At 38.2% G+C, this 15,481-nt stretch overlaps 1 protein-coding gene across 1 annotated transcript in view; it reads left to right on the forward strand.

The window, feature by feature from the left end:
• Window positions 1-15,068, forward strand: part of LOC120743541 (protein NLRC3-like) — a 35,004-nt gene extending 19,936 nt beyond the window's left edge. The window contains exon 4 of the mRNA XM_040047201.1: window positions 14,578-15,068. Within this exon, the coding sequence (XP_039903135.1) occupies window positions 14,578-14,764 (187 nt within the window). The 3' untranslated portion in view covers window positions 14,765-15,068. The remainder of the gene's footprint in view (window positions 1-14,577) is intronic.
• Window positions 15,069-15,481: the final 413 nt, after the last annotated feature.

Below are 15,481 nucleotides of genomic sequence, written 5' to 3' on the forward strand. Positions count from 1 at the left end.
GATAATACAAACCTATCTAATGATTTTCACATTCTTTTTAATTCAGCAGTATAATGCAAACTAGAACTACGGCTACATACTAATTATACTCTCTATAATAAGAAGTATGATGCGGCTTACAGCAGTATAATGATTCACTCATTTCGATTACAGGCATAGGATAACATATGATAGAATAATAATCTCACAGGTCACTGATGTATTTTGTTCCTAAACCATTCAGAGCTTTATAGACCAGCATCAGAACTTTAAAGTATATCCTCTGACGGACAGACAGCCAATGTAAAGACCTCAGAGCTGGTCCACTTTTTTGGTCTTAGTGAGGACTCGAGCAGCAGGGTTCTGAATGAGCTGTAGTTGTCTGACTGTTTTTTGTTTTTTAGGTCGACCTGTAAAGATGCTGTTACAGTAATCAAGCCTACTAAAGATGAATGCATGGACTAGTTTTTCCAGGTCCTGTTAAGACATCAGATCTTCCATCCATCCATTCGCTCCCGCATTGTGATATATATACTTGTGTGTCATCTGCATAGCTATGATAGTTTATTTTGTTGTTCGTTATAATCTGTGCAAATGGGAGCATGTAAATGTTAAACAGAAGGGGTCCCAAGATGGAACCTTGGGGAACTCCACATGTGATACTTGGCTGCTCAGATGTGAAGTTACCTAATTGATACAAAGTATTTCCTGTTTTCTAAGTATGTTTTGAACCAGTTTAGTACAGTTCCTGAAAGACCTGCCCAGTTCTCCAGTCGTTTGAGTAATATGTTGTGGTCAACTGTATCAAATGCTGCACTGAGATCCAGTAAAACTAAGACTGACATTTTCCACTCTCTGTATTCAGACATATGTCGTTAAACACTTTGGTCAGAGCGGTTTCAGTGCTGTGGTTCTGTCTGAAACCTGACTGGAAGGCATCAGAGCAGTTATTCTGTTTTAAGAAGTAATTGAGCTGTTGAGAAACTGCTTTTTTTTTTCAATGATCTTACTTAAAAATGGGAGATTTGAGATCGGCCTGTAGTTGTTAATTTGTCTTGTCAAGATTGTCCTTTTTCAGTACAGGTTTAATTACAGCAGTTTTTAGTGGTTCTGGAAACACACCTGACATTAAAGAAAAGTTGACGATCTGTAACAGGTCTGACTCCAAAGTCTTTGAGACCTTTTTGAAAAAACTTGTTGGCAGGACATCTAAACAGCAAGAGGAGTTCAGTTGACCTAAGATGTCCTCCAGGTCTTTGCTGTTAATAGGGTGAAACTGTTTCATGGTGTTTAAACAGTTTTTCAGTGGACACAGTACATATCCTGAATCTGCTGTTGATGTACCAATTGCTTGTCTAATCTTTTGGGTTTTTCTGTGAAGAATCTGGCAAAGTCATTGCAGGCCATGGTCGAATGAAGTTCAGCTGCCACTGACACAGGAGGGTTTGTTAGCCTGTCAACTGTAGAAAATAAGACCCGAGCATTATGGCTGTTTTTAGTGATGATGTCTGAGAAGTAGGACCTCCTTGCACTCCTCAGTTGTAAATTATAATTGTGAAGTTTCTCTCCATAGATGTCATAATGAACCTGGAGGTTTGTTTTTCTCCATCTGCGCTCAGCTTTCCTACACTCTCTTTTTTCATTTTTCACCAGTGTGGAGTTTCTCCATGGAGACTTCTTCCTTCCAGAGATAACCTTCACCTTAATGGGAGCAATAGTGTCCATTACATTTAACATTTTAGCATTGAAGCTATTGACGAGCTCATTGACTGAACCTCTGGACAGGTCAGGTGTTAATGGGAAGACCTGGTTAAAGATCTCCCTACTGCAGTGGTTCCCAAACTTTTTTTTTTTTTTTTTTTTTTTTTTTTTTTTTGCTGAGCCCCCCTTGTTTTACAAGAAAAATGCTCGTGCCCCCCCTCGCGCACACACACGCACAAACACATCCTCCAACCACACACACCCATATTTTGCTCCATTGCGGTTTATTTCACACCGCAAACATTTAGTAAACAATTAAGCAAATACAAGTAATCTGCAATAAATTACAGGTAGTAAGAAAATAAACTACTAACTCTTTTACGCTACGTCCACACCTACACGGGTATTTTTGAAAACGCAGCTGTTTCGGCCACACGTAAACGGCGTTTCAAATCACCGAAAACGTATATGTATACTACATATAAACACGTAGTTACTGTCCCTCTATTTACAAAGGCAGAGGCGTCACGGTGTAATTATTTTACGTGTAGTTGTTTTTTTCCTGTGTAATAATATTCAACATTGCTATCAATACATTTTTCAATCCCTCTGCAAAATGGGTTCAAAAACATAAACAACTGTTGGATGCTGTTTGTCTGTGATTTGAACAGGGGGAACAAATCATGGCAGGATCAGCCTGATGTTATTTTTATCCCACTGTAACTTTACTGTATAAAGAGCTAGCATCTCCAAAATGTCAGGAGTAGTTTGTCATTACAACAAGTGTTTGTGAACTAAAAATCAAGAATGTGGGATACTGTTTGTCCGTGATTTAACCCTTTAAGACCTACCATAGAACCAAGTCCGCCAGAGCTTATATTATATTTTTATATGTTGTAGAGCCATTTTTGGGAGCATTTCAAGTTGCTATACATCAATGCATACATATTATTAAAATTTAGGCTATAATGGTTGTATTAAGTGCATAGTACTTACATAAATTGCAAAAAAGTGCAATAAACTACAAATTGAAAATGTTTTTGTTTTTTTTAACATATATTTCTAGTTAGAGAAATTTAAGAGGCTTATCCCTCAAAACTGTAAATACAAAAAAGTTGCACAAACTAGTTTCCCACCACAGGAAATTTATTTTGAGTGTCTTCATAGTTTTATTTTTGAAATACACCAATTTTCATATACTGCAGGAAAATGAAAATATTATAATGCAAATTTGCAAAATAACAGCATATGCATCAAAATAAACTATTTCCAGCAGTGCAATATGAGTCCTAAGCATCCCAGAAACGACACAAAGTCATAAAGTCAAACATAACTTTTAAAAACACCAGTATAGGCTCACAAGGCCCCGATGGTAAAAACTACATTTCCGCAAAATGACGTCACTTCCGGTTTCGGGCAGGTCATGGCAGACATGCGATAGTTCATGCTGATGGACGTAGGAAGTGTTATGAACAGCTGATCGGATCGGTAAAGCGTGTTTCTGGAATATTATGTTTTTGTTGCTGCAAGCGCTTTTTATGCAGTTTTTGCAAAGCTATATGTGGAAGGAAACCGTGACCTAGGACAAGCTGATGGCATAAGATGTAAGTACAACTCCTCCGGTTTCATATGCAAAAAAAACTATTGCGCTAGCTTACGTGGTTGCAGTGCTACCGGGATTTAAAAATAGTTACGCGAAATGGAGCATGTCCGCTCCAACCGGCTTTAAAGGGTTAAGCATCCCAGCACTGCTCCCGACAAAAGGAAAACCAATTCTGCAGGGGAGGCCTACCTCGGCACTTGTGCAGGTGAAACCAAAGGGCAGATATGCTTCATCATATTTTCTAGTCTTTGGCTTAGAATGAAGTTGGTTTGGAAACATATTCAGCTATGCTTCATCTCCTGCTTTGCGTTTGTGTAGGCGCCCCGTGCTAGCAGTGTCCAAGCGTTGTTGTGGTGTTGGTTTTTTTTTTTTTTTTTTTTTCCCCCTTTTCATGCCGTGCCCCCCCCCTGAAATAGCTCTGCGCCCCCCCTAGGGGGCGGGCCCCACACTTTGGGAAGGTCTGCCCTACTGTATTCAGTTATACACCGTTTTATGATCACTGCTGTTGATATATTTATGTGGGCTGAGATTTTACTTTCAAAGAAAACACAGTAATGATCAGACAGGCCCACATCAGACACGGTGACCTTTGAAATGCTCAGGCCCTTGGAGATCAGTAGGTCAAGAGTGTGTCCTCTATTATGTGTGGCCTCTGTTACATGCTGAGTCAGCCTAAAGACCTGAGTGTTACTCAGGTCTTTAGTCCCTTTGCCTGAGGGTTGTCCATATGGATGTTAAAATCCCCAACAATAATTACACAGTCGAAATCAACACAGATCACAGACATCAGTTCAGTGAGATCATTAAAAAAAAAAAGTCTGTGCAGTATTTGGGAGGCCTGTAAACATTAAGAAACACAACTTTGGATGGGGCTTTCAGCTGTAAAACCACATATTCAAAAGACTGAAAACTTCCAGGAGATAGCTGCTTACATTGAAATGATTAATTAAATAAGACAGCAAGCCCTGTCTTATTTAGAAAACAGGATGATTCAGAATGGAAAGGAGATAGCAGAGTGGTACAGTCTATGTTTTTAGGGGAAATCACTGAAAAAGAAATCATAGCTATTGTAGCAGAATCTAAAAACAAGACATCCACTGACTGTGATGGGTTAGACATGGTCATCGTAAAAAAGACCGTGGATTGTATAATCAAACCTCTGTTATATTTTTAATCTCTCATTTTATATGGCTGTATTTCCTGACCGAATGAAAGTGGCAAAAGTTATCCCTCTTTATAAATCAGGAGACATAGTTTTAATAATTATAGACCAGTATCATTGCTATCACAGTTTTCTAAAGTGCTTGAAAAACTCTTTGCACAAAGATTTGATACTTTCATTGAAAAACATCAACTGTTAAACGAAAGTCAGTACGGATTTCGACGGAACAGATCAACAGCAATAGCATTAATGAATACTATTGAAGACATTTCATCAGCAACACATCATAATAAATATACTATAGGGGTATTCATTGATTTAAAAAAAAGCTTTTGACACTCTGAAACACTCAATCTTGATTTCTAAGTTAAGAACTTATGGTGTGAGAAGAATAGTATTGAACTGGTTAAGCAACTATTTAGATAATAGGTTTCAGTATGTGCAGTGTTTAGGCAATTCATCTGATAGAATGAAAATAGAATGTGGGGTCCCTCAAGGTTCTGTTTTAGAACCAAAACTTTTTAATTTATATATAAATGACATTTGTGATGTGTCAAAAATGTTAAATTTTGTTTTGTTTGCAGACGATACAAATTTTTATTGTTCCGGAGAAAACTTGAAAGAATTGGCTAAAATTATGGTTATTGAAATGAAAAAAATTAAATAATGGTTTGATGTAAATGAGTTATCACTGAATTTGGAAAAAACAAAGCTTATGATATTTGGAAACCGTGTAAAGGAGGAAGAGATAATACTATCTATAGAGGGAGTATTAATTGAAAGAGTGACAGAATTCCGTTTTCTGGGGGTAATAGTGGATGACAAGTTAACATGGAAATCACATATTGAACATGTTAAAAAAAGAGTTGGCTGAAAGTATTTATATCCTGGGTAATGTTAGATATATATATTAGATTACAAGACAATGAGAATATTATATTTTTCATTGTTTCTACCCTATCTGAGTTATTGTGTTGAAGTATGGGGGAATACATATGTGACTAATATGAAACCATTATATTTATTACAGAAGAGAGCGCTTCGAATTATGCATAATGTTAAATATAGAGAACACACTAATAATTTGTTTATAAAATCGAAATTATTAAAACTAGAAGACATAGTGAAATTACAGACTTTAACTATTATGTTTAGGGCAAAAAATAAAACGCTACCTCTTAAGTTACAAAGTTTATTTGTATTGTGTTCAGAAAATGGGGAGGGCAGAAGGAAGTTTTATTTTAAGCACCGGTTTGCTCGAACCACACAAAGGCAAATGTGTCCAACAGTCATAGGCATAAGAAACAGGAATTCTCTCAGTGATCATCTTAAGGGTTGTATAAATGTTTCTCAATTTAAAATCTGCTATAAGAATAAAATGATAAACCAATATGAAGAAGTTGAAAAGAATAGAATTTAATTGTAGAAAAATGATCCTTTTAGTTTGATATTTAGTGGTATTGCTCATTGTTGAGTATATTGTTCTGTTTGCTTTGTTTTGTTTTGTTATGTGCAGAAAATTGTCAGTGTAATTTTGGTTGCCTACTTGTATTATCACAGATAGGGGGCAGTTATCAATAAGAATTTATTCTTCTTCCTACTCCTTTTCATGCATGGAAACAGTGTTACTTTAATTGAAAGGAAGGTTGTGTATGGGAAATGAATTACTGCTGTACCATGTGTGAAACAAAACAAACAAACAAAAAAAATAAGGGATTAGAGAAATATTTTGCTGCTATTGTTAATAATCATCATCATTACCATTGCATTAATAGTTAATATTGATATTGCATTCAGATGTTTAAACATATTGGTACCCAATTAGCCTTTATTACAGGTGCAGTTATAACCACTTTAAACTGTTGAGTTAAATCAATAATCTTAAATGCTTTTGAATGCTTGTTATAATCTTAAATGTGTATGTGCTGATTCTGTTGGGTTATAAAAGAAGGGCCTAACTCTGAGTACACTCTGTGCAAAGTAGACAGGAAACTGCAGGCTTTTGAGCGTGTTTGTGAAAGTGAAACTAAAGCAGAGTCTAAGTGTAAGTTACTTTGAGGAGCTGTTGGGAGGATGCTATTTGAATAACCAGGTTATTCGTTATTGTCTTTTATTCATTTATGTCTTTTGATTAAGCTTTTAGTAGAGGATCTTGATTAAAACATTTATTCAACATATTACATATATAGTTTCAGTTAGGTTATTATGCACATGAGAATTGGCCTCTCTTCTCATAAGACAAAGTTCGTGTGAGGTCGAGCCCCACACACACACACACACACACACACACACACACACACACACACACACACACACACACACACACACACACACACACACACACACACACACACTTACACAGCAGTTAAACTCAGTGGTAGGTGAAGGTTCAAATAATATTTTGTAAAAGCTTGCAACTGCAAAATTGTGCCTGCAAAAGAACAGTTTGTTGCAGAATGTGTGCCTGATGTTCCAGATGATAAGCGAGCGTCCAGCAGCGACAGGAAGACACCTGGCATGGAGACGAGGCGATGTTGCTTTTTAAAACTGTGTTAAAAGTCATTGTGGTTTTGATTTGACGTATGCATATATTGTATCTGCTTAACGCATGAGGGGGTGTTATAAATTTCCCTGATGGTATAAAAACAACTGATTGTGTATTGTTCGAGCGAGATCGATGCTGTCTGCGTAAAGTGTTCATCTCCCACGCGTGTTCATTAAAATCATCCTTTGACTCCACCCGGCCGGATCAGTGTTGTTATTTTGGAATTCCTCCTGTATCCCTCCTCAATATTTGAACCCTTAACATTTGGGGGCTCGTCCGGTGGTTGAGGAGGGAGAGAGTTGGAGGTGTAGACGGAGAAATTTGGTGCTCCGTGGTGGTCAGACGGCCAGGCGTGACCCGGCAATTGAACTGAGTGGACAGGCGCCTTTATAAAAGAGGTAGGCACAGGCCTGTTGATTTTATCCGAAGTGTGCTGACTTGGATGATAAAATTAAATGTCTATTCAGTAAAAATTGCCGGTAAATGTCTGTTTTGATTTTGGTAAAAATCTCATGAGGTTTGAAAGTTGAAGTAATAATAATGGAAGTTTGTAAGTTACAGTACTGGGTTGGAGTCCCAAGGAAAAGGAAAACAGTGAAATTGGGTTGGAGTCCCAAGTAGGAAAGTTAGGGAATTGGTTATTTTGTGGGTTGAAGTCCCCATTGGTCATCAGGTCAGACCTGTGTTGGTCATACACTTGTTTTGGGTGTTGATTGTTGTTCTAAAGTATTATAAATTTTTCAAGAACGGCAGTGCGGCTGCTAGGAAGCGCATAGCCCGGGGTTTACGCCCCCTCCTGGTCGCGGACGCGCGATCTTGACCTATCGGCGAATAGGGTTAGTTCGGTTGGCTTGACCGTGGGGTACAGGGTATCCTGGAATAAGCTAAGAGTTTGAGTCTCTTTATCTGCACTTTTTTTGGGTAGCAGAGGTGCGTCCTCGGGTCTTGGAGACTTTTAAATTAACTTAGGGATGTTAGAGATTAGACCAGAAACAGTTAGTCTGATACTGGTGAATTGATCGCAAAAAACCTGGGGTTTGTCCGTTTAAACGGTTATAGTAAATTTGTCGAAATTGTGTAAGTGTTAAAATGTCAGGCCTGATACTGCAGTTGTAATTAAAAGACGTCTGTGTAATATAAAAAGAGACTGTGTGTGTGAATGTGAAAAATGCAAATTGGTAAGCAGTGAACTGTTTAAACCACAGTTGGTTTTACAAATACTGCTGCAAACACTGTTGAATGCGTGTGTCCAAGATGCCATTTGTGTTTATTAGAGGACTATAAATAAAGTTTTGAGTTGCTGTAGTGGATGTATAGCATCATAACATATTACTTTCAGTAGTAACCTCTCTTCAGCAATAAATGCTGGTGTTTTATTTTTTTCCATTTTATGTGTGTGCTGTGAGAATTAATAGAGGTTTCAATTGTTTTTCTTTGACTTGCTCTTTCTGATTATGAAAAGCATGTCTAAAATACTCTTAGGAAAGCGTATTTTGAGTATATTCCTCAACTCCTGGCACAGTTTAGGTGTGTGAATGCTGTGAGTAGTAGGTTTTGAGAGATTGGGTGTGATTTGTACAAAAATAATAAATAAGTAATAATAACACTACGAAAGTTGATAGTAGAGTGAGTGGAAAAAGTGGAAGTTTGAGAGAAAAGGCGGTGTGTGTGTGTGTGTGTGAGACGATTTTTGATGTCTGAAAGAGCTCTGTTGAGCACGCTGAAGACTGTGATGTGAATGCTGACAAATGCAAAGAATTTAGTATATTTAAAAGTGTGTGTGCGTGAAATAAGGGTGCATTGTCTTTAGATCAAGACTTAGTAGAACTAAAGAGTTTGATTAGGCTGTAAAAATAGGAAAGGCAAACAGAAAATATGGCTCTGAGGAGCTGTGTGTGTGACAGGAAGGTGTGTGTGACAGGAACTGCATGCCCATAAAAGGGAAACTCACTGTGACAAGTGTGTACCCAGAGAAGAGAGACAGACGAGTTAAACTCTAGGCATATGAAGCAAATGGAGGTTTTAAGAAAAGAAATGAAAAGGATATTAATTGTATGCTTTAGTGTGTCAATACAGGTGGACTTCTCTCAACCTGGAACCTTGAGTACAGCGGCAAAAGGATAGATTAACAGAATTGGGAAAAACAGGCAAGGTTTTGGCTAAAATTTTACCGCTTGACCTCTCACTTTGTCCCCATCCTGAGAAGAAGCCCAAAGGACAGTTAATCTCCTGATGAAGACCAACAGAACATCGTGGACTTGAAGACTTAACAGCAGACAAAAGACAGTGCAACTGAACTATTAACACTGACGACAACTGATGACACAGCAGCATGTAAGGAACCACGTGATGAAAACATGCACTGTGAATTACAGGCTGGGCAGTTGAACAGTGGGATAAAGAACTGTGGAAAAGCACTGGACACTGAGTTTCATATTTGCCATGCTTGGAGTAATCTTGAAAGAGAAGACTGAGAAGAAGAAACAGACTGTGTTGTTGGATATTTTAACGCCACACAGGTCACTGTGAAAAGAGGGACAGGGACCAGTCAGAGGTGAAGCCAGGACGAGTTCGACTGCGAGACTATAGGATATAATTGGGTTGAAATTGAAGCCTGAACTCATGATGGTTTAGGGATGTCCACGTCACAAACAAAGAGGTAAACAAAAAGAAGGTAAAATAAAGAGAGAAAATAACTGACAATTACATTAATGAATAGAAAACACACATACACAAATTGTTACATGTGAAATTATTTTTGGAAGGAACCAGAAGTGAGATAGTTTGAATTCAGAACTCAGTGAATAGATGCATGAATTAAACCTGATTATAACATACCAATGCAATGAAGAAAGCAGCTTACACTTACTAAACATTAACATGAATACATAAAAATGCAAGGAAGAACACGCTTACATACATGACATAAGTTGGTATTTCTGACCAGAGAGAGAGAAACTGGTCGTTTAAGCACTCATGATAATAATGAAAATGTCTCAAGTGTGTTTCTTCAGGGGCAAAGCAGACCTGGATCAATTCTCCACATGCAGCGGTCGGAAGAAAGTTATAGGTTAACATCACTGGACATGTTAAGGCAAGTTTCTGGTTGAATTGTTCACAGCGCCATGTGTCCATGAACCTGACAAGCAAGCTCTAACTTCTGGCTGAGGACCAGGAACGCTGTTATTTCAGGTGGGAAATCAAAATTTGGGTTAGCAAATCGGGGAACGAGAAAACTGACTGTTTAAGTGGAGAATTGTGAAGGAGTCTGAAACACTGCAAAAAGCAACATATGCAAAATCACATACACAAGCAGAAAATGCATTAACCTTACAAGGACAAGCTCATGAAGATTAATGCATAGACATTAAACAAAAGAAAGATTTGAGTTTATTAAACAAAACATTGTATATGTTATATTGTGCTTTGCTATTACCATACATGAGTTATTGTGTAGAGGTTAGGTTAAATACATATAAAAGTAATATTCAGACTATAATCATAATGCAGAAAAGGGCCATTAGACTAATAAATCAGGAGGGGTATAGGGCTCACACAAACGCACTCTTTATTAGGACGCAAGCTATAAAATTCTAGGATCTGGTGAAGTTTAAAACAGTGCAAATAATATATAAGGCAAGGAAAGGGATGCTCCCAATCAAAATAAGTAAATGGTTCTTAGAAAGAGAAGGGAGGTACAATTTTAGAGGGAAGTGGAATTTAAAATTACAAAGAGTAGTAAGAACAACATTGAAAAGGATGTCTATTTCAATAGCGGGAGTTAAATTCTGGAATGAGTTAGAAGAAGAAATAAAGGTCAGTAGCGATATAAACCAGTTTAAAATAAAACTCAAAAAAGAAATTTTAAATAAGTATAAGAATGAAGAAAATGCAATTAACCCAAGACAGCAGTCAAACTAATGTTTATTTTCTTCTGCAAATTAGCAAATCTAAATATAGTTTAGTTGAACATGAGAAAATTTTTTTTTTTGTGATGTTATGTTCTAAGTTGAAGGCGTTGTATACGTTTTTGTTGTTCAAATTTAGATGATGAGGATGTAAACCTGAGGGGGTAGGGCTAAATAAGTATATGCTTCTGCCTACTCCTTTTCAAACAACTGCATGGAATGATTTTATGAAACGCTGGTGAATGTATATGTTTGAAATAAAAAAGAACTGAACTGAACATTGATTAAACCTGGCTAAGAACACAAACATACGCAATGAAAATCAGCTTGCTACTTGTATGAGTGTTAAAATGGTGTGAATGTTTAATAAAATACACTTAAAGCTTGAAGTTGAGGAATAACTCAAAGAAGCTATATGACAAAGGGAGTGAGTTATGGAAAAAAGAAAAGCGATTAAAGTAGTTTTATAAGAGTGACTTATGAGTGCTCTTGTACTGAGTGATTAGTATAGAAAGAAAATGAAAACAATTCAATAATGTGGTAAGGTTTAAACATGTATTTCTCTTGTCACGGTAACTTGTTGAGATATGACTCAGTATGCAAATTAGCTGGAGTGAGTGGTGACGAAGAAGCTTCCTGTGTGTCTGTGTGACTGAGGCTTTCAGTTGAGGAAGCAGAGCAGTGACTGAGGAGGATTACTTGATGAAATATAATGGTAAAGTAACAGGTTAAATAAATTTAGTGGTCAGGTCTGTTCAGAAGTGCAGATTTGGATAGGAAATTTATAGTTTAGTGATGATACGTTGTTGTAATGGGTTTATATCTTATGCTGAATCTAAGTATGTTAAAGTGCTTAAAGGGGGCGATTGTTGTGTGCAACTTGTGTGGTTTTAACAAGATTTTCGGTGTACTGAGGAGGTGAAATTATGTCAGTTGACCTGGGAGTGTCAGGACTCTGGTGGCAAAACTTTTGTGTGTTTAAGATCAAATTCAAATTCAGCTTTTATTCGTCACGTACACAGTCATACACAGTACGATATGTAGTGAAATGCTTGGACAACTGCTCGTGACCTAAAGAAAACAAAAAAGGAAAAGGCTATGAATAAGATAGGAAATAAATATGAAAAATTAAAAAGGGTAAATTTAACTAGGAAGGAATAAAATATAAATTAAGGTTAAAAATGAAATAACTGTACAACACAAATTAGAATGAAGGGTAAATTTAACTGGGAGAATAAGATAAAATATATAAATTAAAGTTGAAAATAAAATAACCGTACAACAAAATACACAATATAGAACTATATAAGAATGTATGAAGAAATATAAATAAATATATACACAATAACAGCAGCGTGATTTAAGTGATGAAGTGAAAACAATGTCCAGAATGTCCAGTGTGTGTGTAGGAACTGTATGTGTGGGTCAGTACTGTGTGGTGGTGTGATTGAGAGACCGTATCGCCTGCGGGAAGAAGCTCCTCCTCAGTCTCTCTGTGTTGGTCTTCAGGGAGCGGAATCGCTTTCCTGACCTCAGCAGAGAGAACAGTCTGTTGTTGGGATGGCTGAGGTCCTTCACGATCTTCCTGGCCTTGGTCCAGCACCGCCTGCTGTAGATTGAGTGCAGGTCAGGGAGCTCGGAGCGGATGGTGCGCTCAGCTGACCGCACAACCCTCTGTAGAGCTCGTCTGTCCTGCATGGTGCTGTTCCCGAACCAGGTTAAGATGTTTCCCGTCAGGATGCTCTCTATGGTGCAGGAGTAAAAGTTCCTGAGCACCTTGGAGGGCAGTTGGAAGTCTCTCAAGCGTCTGAGGTGGTAGAGACGCTGACGGGCCTTTTTCACCACGGTGTTGATGTGACAGGACCATGACAGGTCCTGCGTGTTTGAGGTTGTTGTTGTAGTGATGGGTTGATTCTGTCAGTTAGGTTTTTGTTTTGTTTTTTGCTTTTTTTAATAGAGGGAGTTTTATTAAACATGGACATGTCTAGAATTGGGCCCATTATTTTTGTAACAGTGCACTTAGAGAAAACCTGTCAGGTGATTTTGTTTTGTGCTGTGATGAGCTAATAATCAGCTCTTTTTTTTTCTTCTCATTTTTGTTCTAAGCAGGCCTGAAGGGGGGTGAATTAACAGCGCTGAAAATTTTCGGGAAAACGAGTATAAGGTGGGCTTTCCAGATTACAATTGGCTGAGGAGAAGGCTAAGTCTCTGTCTAAAAGGTTGGACCGCGAGCCAATCCAGTCTAAAAGCATAAAGAACCATTTTCCTAAAAACAAAATAAAACAAATGAATGAGCTCATTTTGCTGAGAGTGGAGAATCTGATTATTTGCGCGGGAGTCTCCACTATTAGCAATACCTGGTGTGAATGCATGTGAGTGAATTTGTGTGACTGGACCAAAGTTGGGATGAATAAATGTGGACAAACAATTTGCCATGCCAGCAATAGAAAGGGTATAATTTGCTTTGCTTTGTTTTTTGCCATAAGCAGGAGGAGTGGAAGACTTAATTTTGGGGATGCTGATTTTGGGTTGCTGATGTTTGCTTTGAGAAAATTTCTATTTTATTGACTGGGGTTAGATTATGGTATTACATTATATGGGTGGGAGAATGCCAAATGCTAAACGGGAAACATTTTTGATATAACCCATGTTACCATTAACTGAAGAAACACATGACTGATAACTGTTCTGTTTTAAGTTTATTTTTTATAACACAGATTGGATCATAAGTGGGGAAAACTGACTATTAAATGTGAAGTTCAGGTTTTGTTTTTAGGAAGTTCCAAGGATGCAGGCTGTGGATGGAGCCAGGATTTCGAAAAGATGTGACATGATGATTAAATTGATTTCATTCCTTAAACACAGGTTTGCAGGGCCGGAGCAGATATACCTGAGAGGAGGATGGCTGAGCTGTTTGGAGAGATGATATGACTAACCTTTTTCTTTTAATTTCCTAAGCTTGGGTGAAGCATTTTGAGTTTGACACATGAGATGTGTCAAAGAGAGGGATTTAAGGTTTAATTTGAAATGGGTTTTAGGATTATGTTATAACTTTTGGGGTTTTTGATAAAAACCCTCCTCCTCTCCTGCTCACCCTGGCCTCACTGATAAAACTGTAGTTAGGAGGGGTCGTCTCGTTGAGAACAGCTCCACTGTTACTTTGGTCCAACCAAGTTTCAGTTAAAAACATAAAATCAAGGCTGTGCTCAGTGATTAAATCATTAATTAAAAATGTTTTCCTAGCTAAAGATCTAACGTTTAATAAAGCCAACTTAAGTGTTTTAGACATATTATTTGCCCCCTCGTGTTTGGGAGCAGTCTGTGGCACATAAAGTATGTTTAGGTTTCTATTAAAGGTTGTAGTCAAAGGAGCTTGCAAAGAAAAGCGTCTTTAAGCAACTTAAAGAAGTCCAGACGCTTTTCTTTGCAAGCTCCTTTGACTACGATGACCTGGATGACTGAGAACCTTCACAGACATTAAAGGTTGTAATTTGTATATTAAAAAGTGCCTGTGCTTTGGCTCAGCAGGGATCAGCTTACAGATAGAATACAGCTGCTGGATGGGATTAGCCTGTCATAGCTATCTACCAAACTTCAGCTCTGAACAGATTATGAAACACTGAATAATTTCAAGCACACACTTTGTTTAATAAACTCACATCTTTCATTCTTTATACAGATTGAAGAACTGTTGTTTGTCAGAGATCAGCTGTGATTATCTGGCAGCAGCACTGAAGTCCAACCCCTCCCATCTAAGAGAGCTGGACCTGTGGGGAAACAAGCTGCAGGATCCAGATGTGAAGCAGCTGAGGGATCTTAAGAAGCGTCCAGACTATAGACTGGAGATTCTGAGGTCAGTAGAGTGATGGAGTGAGTGGGTGGTGCTGTCAGCAGTATTGTACTAAACACAGTCAGTATGAAACAAAGATCCAGTGTTTCCTGTAAAGCTGCAGCTTCTCAGTGAAGCTGTGAGAGGAGAATGGTGACAGGCTTCAGGATTGGACACAAACACTTCCTGTTTCTGACCTTTATGGTCAACATAGTAACGGCTGACATGCTCTGATCAAACACTGTCAACAGCCAATCAGCTCTCTGAACAAAGCAGCACGAAGACCAATGACTGCATTCATGTCCAAGTTTAAAGCAGTGAAGAACACAGTCTGTAGGTGAGGAAGAATTTAGTGCGAGCAGATGTTTGGATGGAATTCCTCCAGTTAACAGCTGGAACCATCACATCTGGATTGTTGGGGTTCCTAAAGAGCTCAGAGTGGACAGACCTGTACAATAATGTATATAGGTGTATATATGTGTGCATATATGTGTGTATATAGCTGGGTGTAAATAACACCCAGCTCACCCCTGCGGGCGGTTTATCCTTCAAGCTCGGGTCCTCTACCAGAGGCCTGGGAGCTTGAGGGTCCTGCGCAGTATCTCAGCTGTTCTTAAGAGTGCGCTCTTCTGGACAGAGATCTCCGATGTAGTTCCCGGGATCGGCTGGAGCCATTCGCCTAGGTTGGGAGTCACTGCACCTAGTGCTCCGATTACCACTGGGACCTTCACCCTCCACATCTTCTCAAGCTCTT

Source organism: Simochromis diagramma, unplaced genomic scaffold (genome assembly GCF_900408965.1).
Source record: "Simochromis diagramma unplaced genomic scaffold, fSimDia1.1 OVJJ01000113.1, whole genome shotgun sequence".
NCBI classification, from domain to species: domain Eukaryota; kingdom Metazoa; phylum Chordata; class Actinopteri; order Cichliformes; family Cichlidae; genus Simochromis; species Simochromis diagramma.